General features: G+C 43.7%; 1 protein-coding gene and 1 long non-coding RNA gene across 4 annotated transcripts in view; one reads left to right on the top strand and one right to left on the bottom strand.

The window, feature by feature from the left end:
- The window catches only part of LOC146798591 (uncharacterized), a 128276-nt gene that overhangs the window by 77463 nt on the left and 36758 nt on the right, over positions 1 to 14055 (bottom strand). The window lies entirely within an intron of this gene.
- Positions 2443 to 14055, top strand: part of LGALS12 (galectin 12) — a 197004-nt gene continuing 185391 nt past the window's right edge. The window contains exons 1-2 of one of the 3 annotated variants that reach the window (XM_085625901.1): positions 2502 to 2628; positions 3238 to 3313. Coding sequence is in view for 1 of the 3 variants with exons in the window: in XM_085625899.1 (XP_085482025.1) it covers positions 2560 to 2628 (69 nt within the window). In the remaining 2 variants the exon portion in view is untranslated. Of the gene's footprint in view, positions 2629 to 3237; positions 3314 to 14055 lie in introns of all 3 variants that reach the window. The other 2 variants (XM_085625899.1, XM_085625900.1) reach the window with 2 other exon arrangements.

Here is a 14055-nt window from a genome sequence, read left to right as displayed (position 1 = left end):
AAACCCAGGGCAGTCAGGATGTGTAATTTCATCATTACAGCAATGTTACGTCAAAGGCACACTGTTTACACACCATAAGGAAACATAACGAGAGAAGTCCTTAAGAAATAAGCCAATATATATATATATATATATATATATATATATATATATAAAACATAGATGTGCAAATTAATACATTTGCTAATACAAGACAAACACACGTTAAAACCTGCATCAATATTAATAGACTTGATTAAGTGCCAGAGCGCATGTAAATGCTGGATTTTAGCAACAATAAGCCATTGCAGCTAAAACGATCCACATAATCGGATAAACTACTTATTCGGCTCCAAATGCGGATGCTGTGAACCACAAACATTTTAAAATAAAATGTTTGTCAGCAATGTACAAGGATAATGCTATAGCCATTCTCACAAGAGAATGAACAAAGGTGAAACGAGCCACAAAATGACAGACCTTTGAACCTCTGTTAGTAATTCGCTAGCCACAAAGACTGCATGTGGTGAGAAAAAAAATATTCAGGTGCAAAAGTGTGCCATGTGTCTGGTGAACTGGATAGTTGGACTGCCCGTGCTTGGAAATAGGAGGTATGCCTTTTTAACATAAAAGATAGCCAAAAAGTGACCTGCGTCAACACAAAAATAGCTCATTATGAATTAAGTTGGAGCATTTGACAAAAACAGCGAGGTTTCAAATAAATAGGATAACAGGAAATCGGAAAAGACATTGGGAAAATAAAACAAATCAGTTTGCGCAAAATTAATGAAATTATACAGCTTTCAAAAACGTTGTCAATGTGTGCTGAGAGGAAAAGTTCAACCAGCAAAAGCTTTAAATGTCATGTGATCAAGGGCCTGTGGGCTCGAAACGTGTAATGGCTGTGCTGTGCTTGTGAGCAGACAATAAACGAATTCTAAGCACTAAATTGTGGTCCGAGCTCCTATCTGCAGCGGCAAAACGAGTGCGTGAAAGGGAGTAGAAGCTATATATATATATATATATATATATATATATATATATATATATATATGTATATTCAGTTCCACAAGTACCCAAAGGCAGGACGCACTCACTGTAAGCAAACTCCAGTTTAGGGAAGAAACCCATGCTCCCAGCATCAGCAGAGCCTGACGCGTTTCAGGACAACTCCCTTTCTCAAAGGCTTTCTGCATTTGAATGACTGCCAGCTACACGAACATCAGCGTTTGTCCCTCCTTTATTACAGTGACACAATCACACTCAGGTGAGTAATACAGCACTAAAGCATTCTGGGGCTGGTAGTTCGTAAAATAAATCCCAAGTGGGCTGCATATATATATGTGATTGGGCACTGATAAGAGCCCCTTTTAAGATGTATTAAACACAAGGGATTTCACAAGTACAGTGCAAGCGCTGTTCAGGCGAAACCTAACAAGCATAGCGCCAGAGCTGTGCAGGCGAAACCTAAGCAGACCTTGGCCATTAAAAGCACAAGTGATAGGTTTTTTTTAGTTTTTTTTTTAAACAAAATCCCATATGAGAAGAAATCAGGGTACCCTTTTAAAACACTGCCAGCTCAGTTTCTGAAGCCCCCCTTTTACGAATCACTATCACCCCAAATTGGGGATAGGTAACTTATCATTGGCTTGTGACCCCAAATTGCATTCACAAACCATTGATACATCCCTTTTTGAATCACAAACAGAAGGGAGATGCCTCTTTCACTTCTATTTATGTTTTGTGACGTGTCGCAAAAGACCTTTTACAAGCTGGATAGACTCTTACAAGGGCTTTTGTGATTTGAAAAAAAAAACTCTCCATCTATCACAGCCCCTGGGATTTTGCGAAATGCAGGGTTTACAATCGTAAAACGACTTTGTAAATGGTGTCCTAGATTGTTTTAGAAGTATTTCATCGATTCAATATTTTAAACATGCAGAACAGCCAGTGCTTGAAATGGAAAAGTGCAGGAACTCTGTACCAGAGTACCTGCTTGTTTCTGAGAAGTGCCCGTACTCTCCAATTTAAAGTATTACATTTCTTTTGAGAAGTGCCGGTACTCTCCTTCTCAAAATGAAAAAGTGCTGGCACTTAGTACCGGCCCATTTAAAGCACTGATTGAACAGCATATGTGCCCGCTCGTGTGCAAGTTACACCAAACAGACCCACAAATGAAAAAGTGTCGCCCAAGGGAAGTGTATGGCCCACTAGTGGGGAAACCAGGACTACAGTAATTACATTGATTGAACAATCTCTATGTAGACTGCGGGCTCTGAGCTCTGCAGCAGAAGCGTTAAACCACGGAGTTGTTTTAGTTATTCTAAACTTGAATGTTTACAAGCATTCCTCAGCAGTCGGCACTAGGACCGGTTGGTGCCTGCAAAGGCACACCACATTTCCCAAAAGGCTGTTTTATTCTTTGTATTTAAGTATGCTCTTCTGAGCAACGTGACCCGCTCATGTGACTTGCAGCAGCTGCTGCGGATAACTTGAGCCGTGCATCAGGTCATCTCGGTGCGCGCGTGAGGAACACGGCGGCACTAGCCGAGGGCTGTGTGGGCGACCGTCAAGAAAGCCATGGGGACTGTCCCTGTCCCTGTCCCTGTCCCGGCCAGCTTTTTGCTGCAGCCGCCTGTCTTCCACCCGGTAGGTAGCGCGAGCTCTTACTTAGGCACAGACCCTTACAATTGCAGTCCGTGCGGGGTGGCACTTTTCAGCAGCACCTTTCACCATTGTAGCGACATTAATTGAACGATAGGTTTTAAGTGGACTTCGGAACGAAGATACCCAAGTATTCAGTAATTTACTTCGCTTCCTAAAGAAATTGAGTGCCAGGCGGGCTCTTTAGTTGTTGATATTACGTCGTTGCCCGCCCATAACCTGCTCCACCCCCAAGAAACTGGTTTGGGAAGTATCGCATGTTACACACCGCACTGGATTCGCCCCTTGAGTTTGTAAATGTTTGCATATCCTCAAATAGTCGTTTTACTGTAACTTTTCCTACCAGCGTTAGTGTGGAGATAACTAAGTTCAAACTTCCGACCCTCCTCGGCTCCCAAGCTATCTCTTTCTTCGTTTAATCTCTAACCCGCGCAAGGCCGCATAGCTGCCAAGTTTATTTATATTCACCGCATGTCTAAGTTCGTCCTTGATTCAGAATGTTTACTTAGTCTCTTCAGTTTTCTATTTCGTATTTGTGTACGATGTTTTTGCTCATTTCCATAAATGCAGATTTTTCTGTTTTACATTCCCTAGAGAATTAAAAAGCAAGAAGCTGTTTCCCGGGCCTGAGGATGGGAAAGGGCTGATGGCAGGGCGATGATTTAACAAGGTGTGTGGGCATACCACTGGGGGACGAACTAGCATAGGCAGTGTGCGATGTCCTTGTTGAAAACTGTCTCACAGGAAGTGGTCCCATGAAGCACTTGACTTTAATGGAATGGGTTTTTTCCCTGATTGTTTAGTATTCGGTATCTTCATCCAGGAATCCTATTCCTAGTTATCCAAAATGGGGACTAAAGTATGCTTGTCTTCATTGATTTGTTCTTGTAAAGCGCTTGATTATAGAAAGGGCTGTGTATAGATACCCGAATCAGTTTACCGAGTGAAAAAAACAGATTCCAAGAGCTTTACGTAATTTGACCAGATTGTATTTCCTCGTGGTATTTGCAAAGAGCTCAGCAAGCAGGGATCTTAAACACAAAAGGCCTTACTTACCTCTCCAGTAAATTTAATCTAGGGACTGTGAGTTGGCCGACCTTAGTTCTCGAACTGGCTGGTGGCACGTCAAATTTGTTGTCAGAAAGATGGGCTTGGAGCTGTAGTAGGCCTTTTGTATTAGCCAAACTCCTTTAAAGTGACTGTGTTTTGACTAGTAACCAGTGGAGGGACTGTCAGTAGTAGGCAAAACAGGCCCAAACTTTTTCAGATTAAAGATAAACCTAACGGTCGAGTTTTGTAAGTTTATGAATTCTTTTTGGGAAGGAACCTCAGGTATGCTGAATTGCTAAATTTGAGTTCTGAATCAAATTAAAGCGTTGGCCACTATGACCTTATGTGGGAAAGGGGGGAATATGAACATTTTCTTGAGCACGGTGTAGCCATTATTAGTGCACCAGGTGCCGTGTCTCCACGCCCATGGGATTGAAGTGGCTGTCGCATTTCCAGTATGCCTTTCTCTTACCACCCAAGGGGTGAAAATAATGACCCCCCCCCCCCCCCCCCCTTTTGCTTGCTTGCCTTTTGGCCCCTGGTGCCCTTGAAATATCAGACAAAGTCTAGGTTTCGTTCATGGTCTGTCTGCAGGGGAATGCATTTCTTTTGTAAGCCTGTCCTAGTAATACCACAGATATTCTGTGAAGGAAGCTTGGTGGGAACTGCAGGTTCGATGGAGTAATGGCACCACCCTTTTACGTCTTCCTCTAAATGGTGTCCAAAGTATTGAAGTGCCCATAGCGGAACACAGAATAAAGCTTCTGAGGGATTAGAGTACATTGCTAGCTATTGCTCGCCAATTATCCACATCGACACTGCGTGTGAAGCCAGAACAGTTTGGACCCAGCCAGCGTGGGGTGGCACAGTGAGCAAAAGGACGATGGATTCAACCCAGATCTCTTGACTGGGGGTGAATATTTGATTCATTCAGCATTCTGTCCATCATTTGTTGCCGCAGCGCAGTAACATAGATGTGGGCACACATGCAAACTGGCACTTAAGCTGTCACTCACAATGGCCCACAAAAAGGTGGTGCACTGTCAGTACGCCTCATGAAGGCAGCCCTCAGGAGGGTGTGAAGTGGGTTCCATGAACCCCCAGACATACCACTGAAGGCGGGTGCAGCCACTCGCTTCCCTCATCTGCAGGGTGATTTCTCTCCCCTCTTTAAAGTGCAGACAGGCTGCCACCTGCACAGAGCAAGATGAAGCAACTTTAAAGCAGCTGCCCCATATTTCACTGAATGCTCTGCCCCCAGAGTAGTGTGAGATAGCACATGATTTGGGGACAGCACATTTATTGTAATTGGGTGAACTGTCCTTTTATGCCTGACGTATTTGCTTAAAGGTGCGCCATGTCGCAAACCAGCACTTTACGCCCTATATATAATATGGCTTCTGGTGCATCTACAACACTGTTAGAATGGCCAAATTAATTTGGCCAAATTAATTTGTACAGAGGTTCATAGAAGTGTAGAGGTGCTGTAGTCCTAGACATGCTGAAGTTGCACTCTGATAGATTGCCAGCCGTGGCTAAGTTAGTTATCCGCACATCTAGATAGACTGATGTGTTGTGTAGTAACTATTTGTGGGGTTCTTAAGTCATAAATAAATGTGTGCATCAGGCTTGATTTTAGCTGTCCATATGTGAATTTGTGCACAAGTCCCAGGAGCCAACGGGAGTATGAGGAGATGAGAGTAGGGCAGTCTTACCTATGTTATAAGAGGCAGAATGCAGGTAGACTGTCTAATGCTTGGTGTGGATGTAGGGAAATATAGTGTCCCTCAGGCCTTTTCAGGGTAACCACAGCTAGTGTGCCCAGGAATATGGAAGTACTGGGTATCCAGTTTGCCTTGGCTAAGTCTGTGAATGAGTACGAGTATGAATGCATGAGGTGGGGACCACCTTGGAAGGTTCTATTTAGTTTATAGCAACCATCAGAGAGAAGGGACTGCTTTGCTAGGCTCTGGCCTCGCCTTGCCCTGACTTCTGGCAGGGTCAAGGGTGATCCAGGGACACCATAGGGCATAGAGGACTCTCTCCATACCAGTGGGGAGGACCCTCTAGGACAAAGGCTGGTGTTTAGCCACGAGCAGGCAGCTTTCCTTGGACCAGCCCGGTTCCAAGTACTATCTCCACTAGGCATTGAGATACCAAAGACAAAGGGACATTGGCGTGACCCCTCACCAGATAACATCTAGCATTAATAATTTAGCAGACTCACAATGGGTCCCGATTTTTTTGCCAAACTTGGTGGGTGATAAAGGACACTAGGTGAGGTCCTTCATGCAGTTCAGGGGTGGAACTCCAGGCTTCACCCTAAGCTGAATTGCAAGCTTCCTAATGTGAGATTATAGCTATGTCTGATTTTGGGTTCGGTACCAGTTTGCTACTTCCAGGGCAGTTGAAGGAAATTACTTGAAAGCCTCAGGCAAGGGGCGGTGGTAGGGGCGTAGCTTGGTCAGCTAGGTTGGGGAGAGCTTCACATTTTCCTATAATCACGATGGGGTATCTTGTTAAAACACATTATATGAGAAGCAGGACATGAGGGGGGTTTAACCCCTTTCCTGCGGGGGTAATTCCCCCGCGGTGTGGGGGGGGGGTGCGCGGCACCGCTGTGCTCATGACAAGCTTAGCTCGTCACGACCCCGCCCACTCATTGATTCTCCCGCACAGGCGGGTAATTAAGCACGCGTGGGCGGGCCGTGACCGTTATGACGAGCTCAGCTCGTCATTTGCACAGCTCCACTGTGACTCATGATGAGCTGAGCTCGTCATGAGCACACAACGGGTTAAGGGGCAATGGAAAGAGAGAGGAGGGTGTATTGTTTGGGGCACTTAAAACATATTTCAAACTAATCCGCATTTTTTACAGCCTTCAAAACAGTGATGTGAGAGAGTCCATGCATGTGTGTGTATTAGTCAGTATCGGCATGTATAACTCCCAGGTGAAATCCTACAGACTTCACCATACCTAGCTGGAAGCACTTGTACCCAACAATTTACAACAGAATACATTTTATATATATATAAACTTCTTTATTCGGTTATTACAAATTGTACAACCATAAAAGATTCATTTCAAAAAATACAGATTTACAATAAACAGAAAATCAAGATAAAAAGTAACATTTACACAAATGCGAAGTCAGATATTTACAAAAAAGAAGGTTCTTACAGTTTCAAAACCGTATCTGGGAGTTCATTAAACATTCATTTTACAGATTTTTCCTATGCTTTATAATACATTTTAAGAAGTTAAGGACGCGGTAACAGACCAGTTCAGATTCTAGCAGTTGAAGACGTAGCATCGCGGGACGACATTGTCTAAATCCCCATTGCTTTAATAGGGGTAATAACCAGACCCTCCTGTGTGGATGATGGAATTTACAGAACAGTATTGTATGTATGTTCGACTGTATTGATTCCTCATCGCAAGGACAGGTAGGGAGAGTTGGATCCCAATTTTTCCCCTCTGGAAAGGATACTAATCTATGAAAAAGATCTAGTCTGAACCTTGTCAACAACATTCTATCATAGGTACTAATCTCCAATGTTAGATAGGGCTGGATAAAAAACGTAAGCTGAGTCATATTGGCATGGAGAACAGAGGATTTTGTCGACTCAGATGACAACCTTAATGACTCTAAGTGTGTCAGAGCCAATTGTTTCAATGATCGCTTAGATACTTCGATAATATTTTTGGGTTCAAGGTAATATTTCTCCAATCCGAGGTCGTTGAAGAAATTTCTAATGTACCGAAGCCATTTGATTTTTAATGATTGATCAAGGATCATTGTGTCTGCCACAATTTCCTGGGTTAAGATGTTTTTGTCGGAAGTCCAAATGCGCCTCCAAAGCATTAGTGGTTGAATCCTGATTAAGTCCTCTAAGTAGGGAATTCCAAGTTCCAGATGGGAAGCGTAAGTTGAAGTACTACGCGGTGTTGCTAAAAGGAATCTAAGGAAGGTGTTTTCAGCCACCTGTAGGGCACTAACATCTGCATATCCCCAGACTCCCGCCCCATAAAGTGCAATCGCCTGACACTTGGCGATATAGATTTTTAGTAATTCCACTGGGGGCCTTTTCCCTAGTCTATAAGAAAAACTCATCAAGGAAGTTATGGCTCTTTTAAAAAGATGACATCTGGCCTCTACTGCTGGTCTCCAGTTAAGTCTTTCGTCAATCATGATACCCAGGTAGCAGTACTGAGTAGTTACCTCAAGTTTTTGATCTTTGAGGAAGATGTTCTTTATACGTTTTTTCCCGCTGCCTGCTACCATGACGAACGTTTTTTTAACGTTTACTTGTAGGTCCAGCCCACCCATGAAATCGACATATCTATTCAAAGACCTCTGTAATTCTCGCGGCGTGCGTGCCAAAATGACGGCATCGTCTGCATAAAGCAGGGCGGGGATCAGGCGCTGTTTTACTCGTGGTAGGTCCTGAGCCCCCCTCAGCATCTCCACCTCTAGTCCGTTTGTGTACAGAGAGAAGAGGAAGGGGGCCAGGACACAACCCTGCCTGACTCCACGCTCTACAGCAAAGGGTGCCGTCAACTCTCCTCCCGTGCCAAAACGCACCCTTGCTGATGCGTTAGAATATAGCTCTCTTAGAAAATCTAAAAGAGGGGGGTCCACTCCCATGTGGGCCAAGATCATCCAAAGTTTTGCGTGTGAAACGCAATCGAACGCGGCAGACAGGTCCACATAGACCATGTAGACCATGTAGACCATGTCCTTCTTTGCTTGGAGATATTTGCCCACGATCAAGCTGAGATTAAGGGCCTGCTCTATCGTCCCAAAACCCTCCCGAAATCCAAACTGAAGATCTGAGATGATATCTCCCTCCTCAGCCCAGAGCCTGAGTCGTTCTAACACGACTCTGCCAACGACCTTTCCCAACGAATCTAATAGAGAGATTGGACGGTAACATTTCACGTCTTGACGGTCACCCTTTTTAAAAATTGGGACCATGATCGATTTTGTCCAAGATTTTAGCAGACCCAGCTTTACGGCTGCTATGCATACTCTCGTGAGGATAGGGGACCAGAGATCTAAATTGAATTTAAAAAGGTCCACTGGAACCCCATCTGGGCCTGGGGCTTTCCCGCTTTTGCTTGCTACCAAGGCCACTATAACTTCGGAAATATCGAAGTGCAGAGGAATTGGGTATACGACTGTTGGGAGTAAGGATTGTGTCTCTATCGGTGTTGCTGTGTTTTTAAAAATCTTAGAAAAATGGGACACCCAAATATCTTCTTCAATTGCAACTTCTATCTTTGGGCTATCTTTGTCTTGTAAATAAGGGGTTTTAACAGTTCGCCAAAAAGCGTCGCTGTTTTTAGAGACGGCACTGGAATGTAAATCATTCCATAGTTTCTCTTTTAAATCTTTAATTCTTTGCTTGCGTGCCCATTGATATTGATGTCTCAAGGATTTAATCTGCTCCTGATCCCTAACAGTTTTATTTAGGGCCTCCTTAAGTTTAGTTAAAGCCGTAGTGCAGCTGTGGTTAAACCACCCTTTAGTAGTTGGGTTTAAATTGTTTGAAGTTACTGTGAGAAGTCCCTTAATTTTCTCTAATATTTGTGAGAAATTATTTAGGACTTCTACATCTGGTATTCCTAAATCCAAACAGTTAGTTATGTTTACATATGCTTCCTTGACCAATTTTCCTGTAAGTTCTTCCGGGTTTATTTTCCCCCATTTTAATGTGTAACCATTTTTTCTTCCTAACTCTAGGTTATTTTGTGCAAGGGTCTTCGCTATGGCTACATTTGGGGATTGAAAAGCATTTACAAAAAACTCCATCCTAAGGGCAGAGTGATCACTTAGATCATTTGTCAAAACCTCAAAGGACCTGACTCGGGGCAACAATCCTGTTGACAAGAGGATATAGTCAACTGTCGTTTTGTAGCCCCGACCCACGTATGTTGGTTGCAGGGAATTTGAACCTGGGCTTGACTCGTTAGCAATTACGAGTTCCAGGTCTAATAGGGCATTATTCATAGCTGTCCCCCCCCCTGCTATGAAAAAAATGCATGAGGGGAGTATCATTTTCATCCACAATCCCGCAGCGTTTTTTTCCAACATGTGGGCATGGGTGTAAATTCAGATCTCCTCCCCATAGAAGATGGACTGCCCCCTTTCCTATCCTTAGATTATGAGTTAACTTTTCCTTGATGTTAGAAAGAAGAATCAAGAATTCGTCCTCTTCTAAGTTGTTATAGAGATTAAGCAGGAGGATCGACTCTTTATTTTTTAACACAAGGGAGAGTAACTGGAAATTTGGGTTAGACACTACTACAGATACTTTCAAAAAATTAACTGTATTTGCAATGTAAGTGATCAACCCTCCCTTAGGTCTACCTATACCGGTACCCAGAGCAGGGGTAAAAAATGTTTTGTAGCCCGGAAGATGGAGCTCGGTCGTGGACCATGTCTCCTGAAGACATATAATTTTTCCCACCTCCAAGAAGGTGGCAGCCGTCCCATCTTCAATTTTGGAGCGAAGGCCCGCTACGTTCCAAAAGAGGATAGGTAAGGGCTGCGATTCTATATTAGTCGGCACTTCGTTGACTGCACGAGTCATTTTTTCTTTAGGTGCTGAATAATGTATCTTGGAGTTAATCATTTCTGGGTCGGTCACAGGTTCATTTGTTGGGCAAATTGTTTTTCCTTCAGGCATTGGATGACATACCTTAAGATTAGTTATTTCTGTCATCGCTAGTGGTCAATCGACCGATTCAAGGACACTGTACCTATTTGCCATCGGGATATTTGACCAAACGTCCCTTTGGGGTGACTCTCTATATGGCATACGAATGCCCCAATCGTCCCGTCCTCCTCCCCAATGTCGTGGCCCCGATGGGTGCCAGGGACCATCGTAGTCATAGTGGCGGGAACCCGCTAATTGCCAGTGATTGGAATGCTTCCCATGACGTAAAGCTGTTACTTCCCAAGGGCGAGCGAAATGGTTTGGAATCCCTTTATAGAGGCCGGAAGGATAAAAAAAGGAGAGTCTCCTAGTTGCTATTTCCTCATTTACATTCGAGAACTCCCAGGAGCAAATATGATTTACCACACGGGGGTCCTCGAATGTGACCAAAATGCAGTCTCCTGGTATTGTTTTTCTGCTATTTCCCACCCAAGGGGTCCTACGTACCATCAATCCTACAGGTCCAATTTGCTGGTACAGGACGATTCATATTTAACCAGTGTTGGACTTTATTTTTTAATGACCACGTAGGTTCTGCGTTTGGGTCGTCTATTTTAGGGACACCTGTCATTACAACTACAAAAGGACTTGCTTCTGGAGGCAAATCCACAACCAAACTAGTTTCAGGAGGTTTCCTTAGGTCACCTCTATTGGTATCAGGCGTCGCGTTTCTTGGGGAGGGTTGTTTTTTTGAGGACAAAGTTTTAGTGTTAGGCAACAGTTTTTTTGGTCCCGAAATTATCGGGACAGGAGTTTTTTCTATCATGACATTGCCCTGGGGCGAAGTTATCGTGGGATTTAGGGTAGATTCCACTACTCTGTTGATGTTTCGTAATTTATATGGTGGTAATTTAGATGTTGCTTTTATGGATAAAGTTTCAGGGGCTTTATTTTGTCTGTGTGCTGGCTTTTGAGGGGGCATCATTGCTCCTTCTCTGCTTTGGTCCCCAGGAGCTTGCTTTTGTTTCATGATGTTAATCAGGTTCGATAGCTGGTGCTCTATCTGAGTTAGTCTTAATTCAAGTGGAGCGAGGGAAGATTTTAGGAGGGCTGTGATATTATTGATCAATTGTGAATTTTCAATATCATTTCTTATTTTGCTAGATGGTGAGTGCATAAGAACTTCCTCACTGATTAGTTCTAAAGTATTGCGTGTAGACTGATTTATCATTATGGGATCAGTTGACTGTTCTACACTTGGAGGTACAATCTCTTCCCCACTACACTGATCAACAATTTCTCGGGTGCTCATATTTTTTGAGTTGTTTTTTCGCTTCCGTACCGCGCCCTCCCTCCTCCCTCTTGATTGTCTCAGATCATCGGGTGTTAATTGGGGAATCATCTCTGGTGTCCTCTCTAGGTCTAGACTTAACTGAAAATCAGATAATTGAGAGGCTGATAGGTCAACGTTGTTAGGCAAGCTACGCCTACCCTCACAAGGCGACCTGTGCCCAGTGATACTAGGAGCTTCCGGGGTTTTCGCATCCCTTAAGGTACCAATAGATGATCTCTTGGCCAGAGCTAAGTCCAGTGACACCCTACCTTCTATTAAGCTAATACTTTGGTCGATAAAAGTGTTAGCCTTGACTATAAAATCGTCCATGGGGCCTGAGAGCTTGCCTCCACCCCCCATTACTTTAGTTTTAGTTTTTTTTCCTCTGGTTAATACCATGTTTCCTAAACACCGGTAACAGTGGGTAGGAACTTCAGTGCACGTATTTATCAGAAATACTCAATTTTTTAAAAGCATAAATAAGCGATAAAAGTGAAATAAGATTACATGTAATAATACGTACACAGTTCACAGAGAATTGAGGGCTTTAGAGGGGTGGCCCGGTCCGGTCTCTTCCGTTCTCTAACGGCCTCAAACGGCCCGCTCTTTGCCCGGTCTTAGCCCCGTGCTAAGACCCGGGCGCGTCCCGCTGGCGCGTGTAAGAGGGAATGCGATTTATAAGGCAATGGGAGAAAGGTGTTGGGGGAGGAGTTCGGGAAGAGGACCAGGTGCAGCTTGTCAGCGTCACGCACAGCACCCTGGTCCTCGCAGTCCCGAATGCGCCGGGCACTCACGGTTGTCAGAGTGTCCAGGTACACCCCCTCGATGGACTCGGGAACGATACAGCAAACCGGGCAGCGTGGAGTGAGAGCACCGGTGACGCTTTAACAAACAGGCAGCAGAGTCTCGATCCCTCGAGCGGCACCCGCGAAGCGGGGGCCGCGAGGCGTGGTGGCAAGGTCCAATACTGCAGATAAAATCCAGGTAGTCCCAGGAATGGGAGTCGGCAGACAGCAATCCTTCCATTTTAAGTGCAACCCCCCAAACATTTACCCCCTTGATGCTACGCCCATGAGCAGCGGGAGACATTCCTGGTTTCCTACAAGGTAGGGTGGCAGTTGCACAGACTCAAAGCAATGACAAATAGGATCAGTCAGGCGTAACTTGGTGTGTGACAAAGGCACATGCACCGGTGTTAGTGACAACACTAGTAGTGGTCAACTTAGACTTTCCTTATAGTCACGATTGTACATAGATGATCACTTTGCCTTGTAACCAGGGAGATGACTTTGGAACAACCTGTCTGAGGGATCACCAACATTTTATGGAAACTGAGTATGACACCCAGCCAGCTGAATAAGCATTTATTAAGGAGAGTTCGTGAAATCCAATAACTTTTGGACGCACAAACGTGTGAAGTAATTTTATAAACATTGTGACTAATTGACCTGCATATAAAGTATTCATACATATAATACGATTAGCATGCCAAATCAAGATATTAAAAAATTAACCCCACAAGTTCTTTTTACTGTGAATATTTTGAGTCAATCGACTAGGTTTCACAGGGCATACCCTTTACTGTAAAATGTTTCAGGTAAAGCACCCCCTGCTGTACGCTACAAGGATATTTCATGTCACTGAGGGCAACTAGTAAAGCCACCCCTAAAGTCAACATCCATCATAAAGACCCAAAACTCTGTGATCTGTGTTACCCTTTTCAGCCATGATGGGGAGTATTTTATTGTGTATAATGTATGGTTGCACAGTCCCTCTTCACCAAACATCTCTTGTATGTTTCGTCTCTTGCTCCCTCTCGAAATCTCCACAAGAATTTACTTGTGTAGTTATTTAAATCCATTACAAATGCAGAGAAGAAGAAACATTTTCATTACAATTTTTTCCTTCATATTGTGGTCCTAGATTTGTCGATAAAATACAGAATCTGTGCTGTGAAAATCAACGCAGCAATAAGCTACTGTTTATTATAAGCCTATTTTTAAGAAGGTTGAAGTAATTCCAAATCAGAGCCGGCTCTGCGATTAGCACAGGCAGATGGGTTCATGTTCACCAACAGTGGAATTAATGAATATGCTGCCAGAATGTCTCCTTGTAAGAGAATGTAAGGATTTTGAGAAAAAAGCACTATAAATTAAGCCAAAAAACTGAGCTTTATTTTGTTAGTGACGCTTGAATTTGATAATCCTTCCAGACAACTTTTTTTCACACTGTCTGCTTCCTCTGGAATGAGCAATGGGATGAAGAAATCAACAGTAATACAATATTTCATTATTTGAAGGAAATAAGGGTGCCCCTGTCTTCAATGTAATAAGAAAATATGAGAGATGGTTTTGTAAAGTAATTGT

Source organism: Triturus cristatus, chromosome 9 (genome assembly GCF_964204655.1).
Source record: "Triturus cristatus chromosome 9, aTriCri1.1, whole genome shotgun sequence".
NCBI classification, from domain to species: Eukaryota; Metazoa; Chordata; class Amphibia; order Caudata; family Salamandridae; genus Triturus; species Triturus cristatus.
This window is presented reverse-complemented; position numbering and strand designations above follow the sequence as displayed.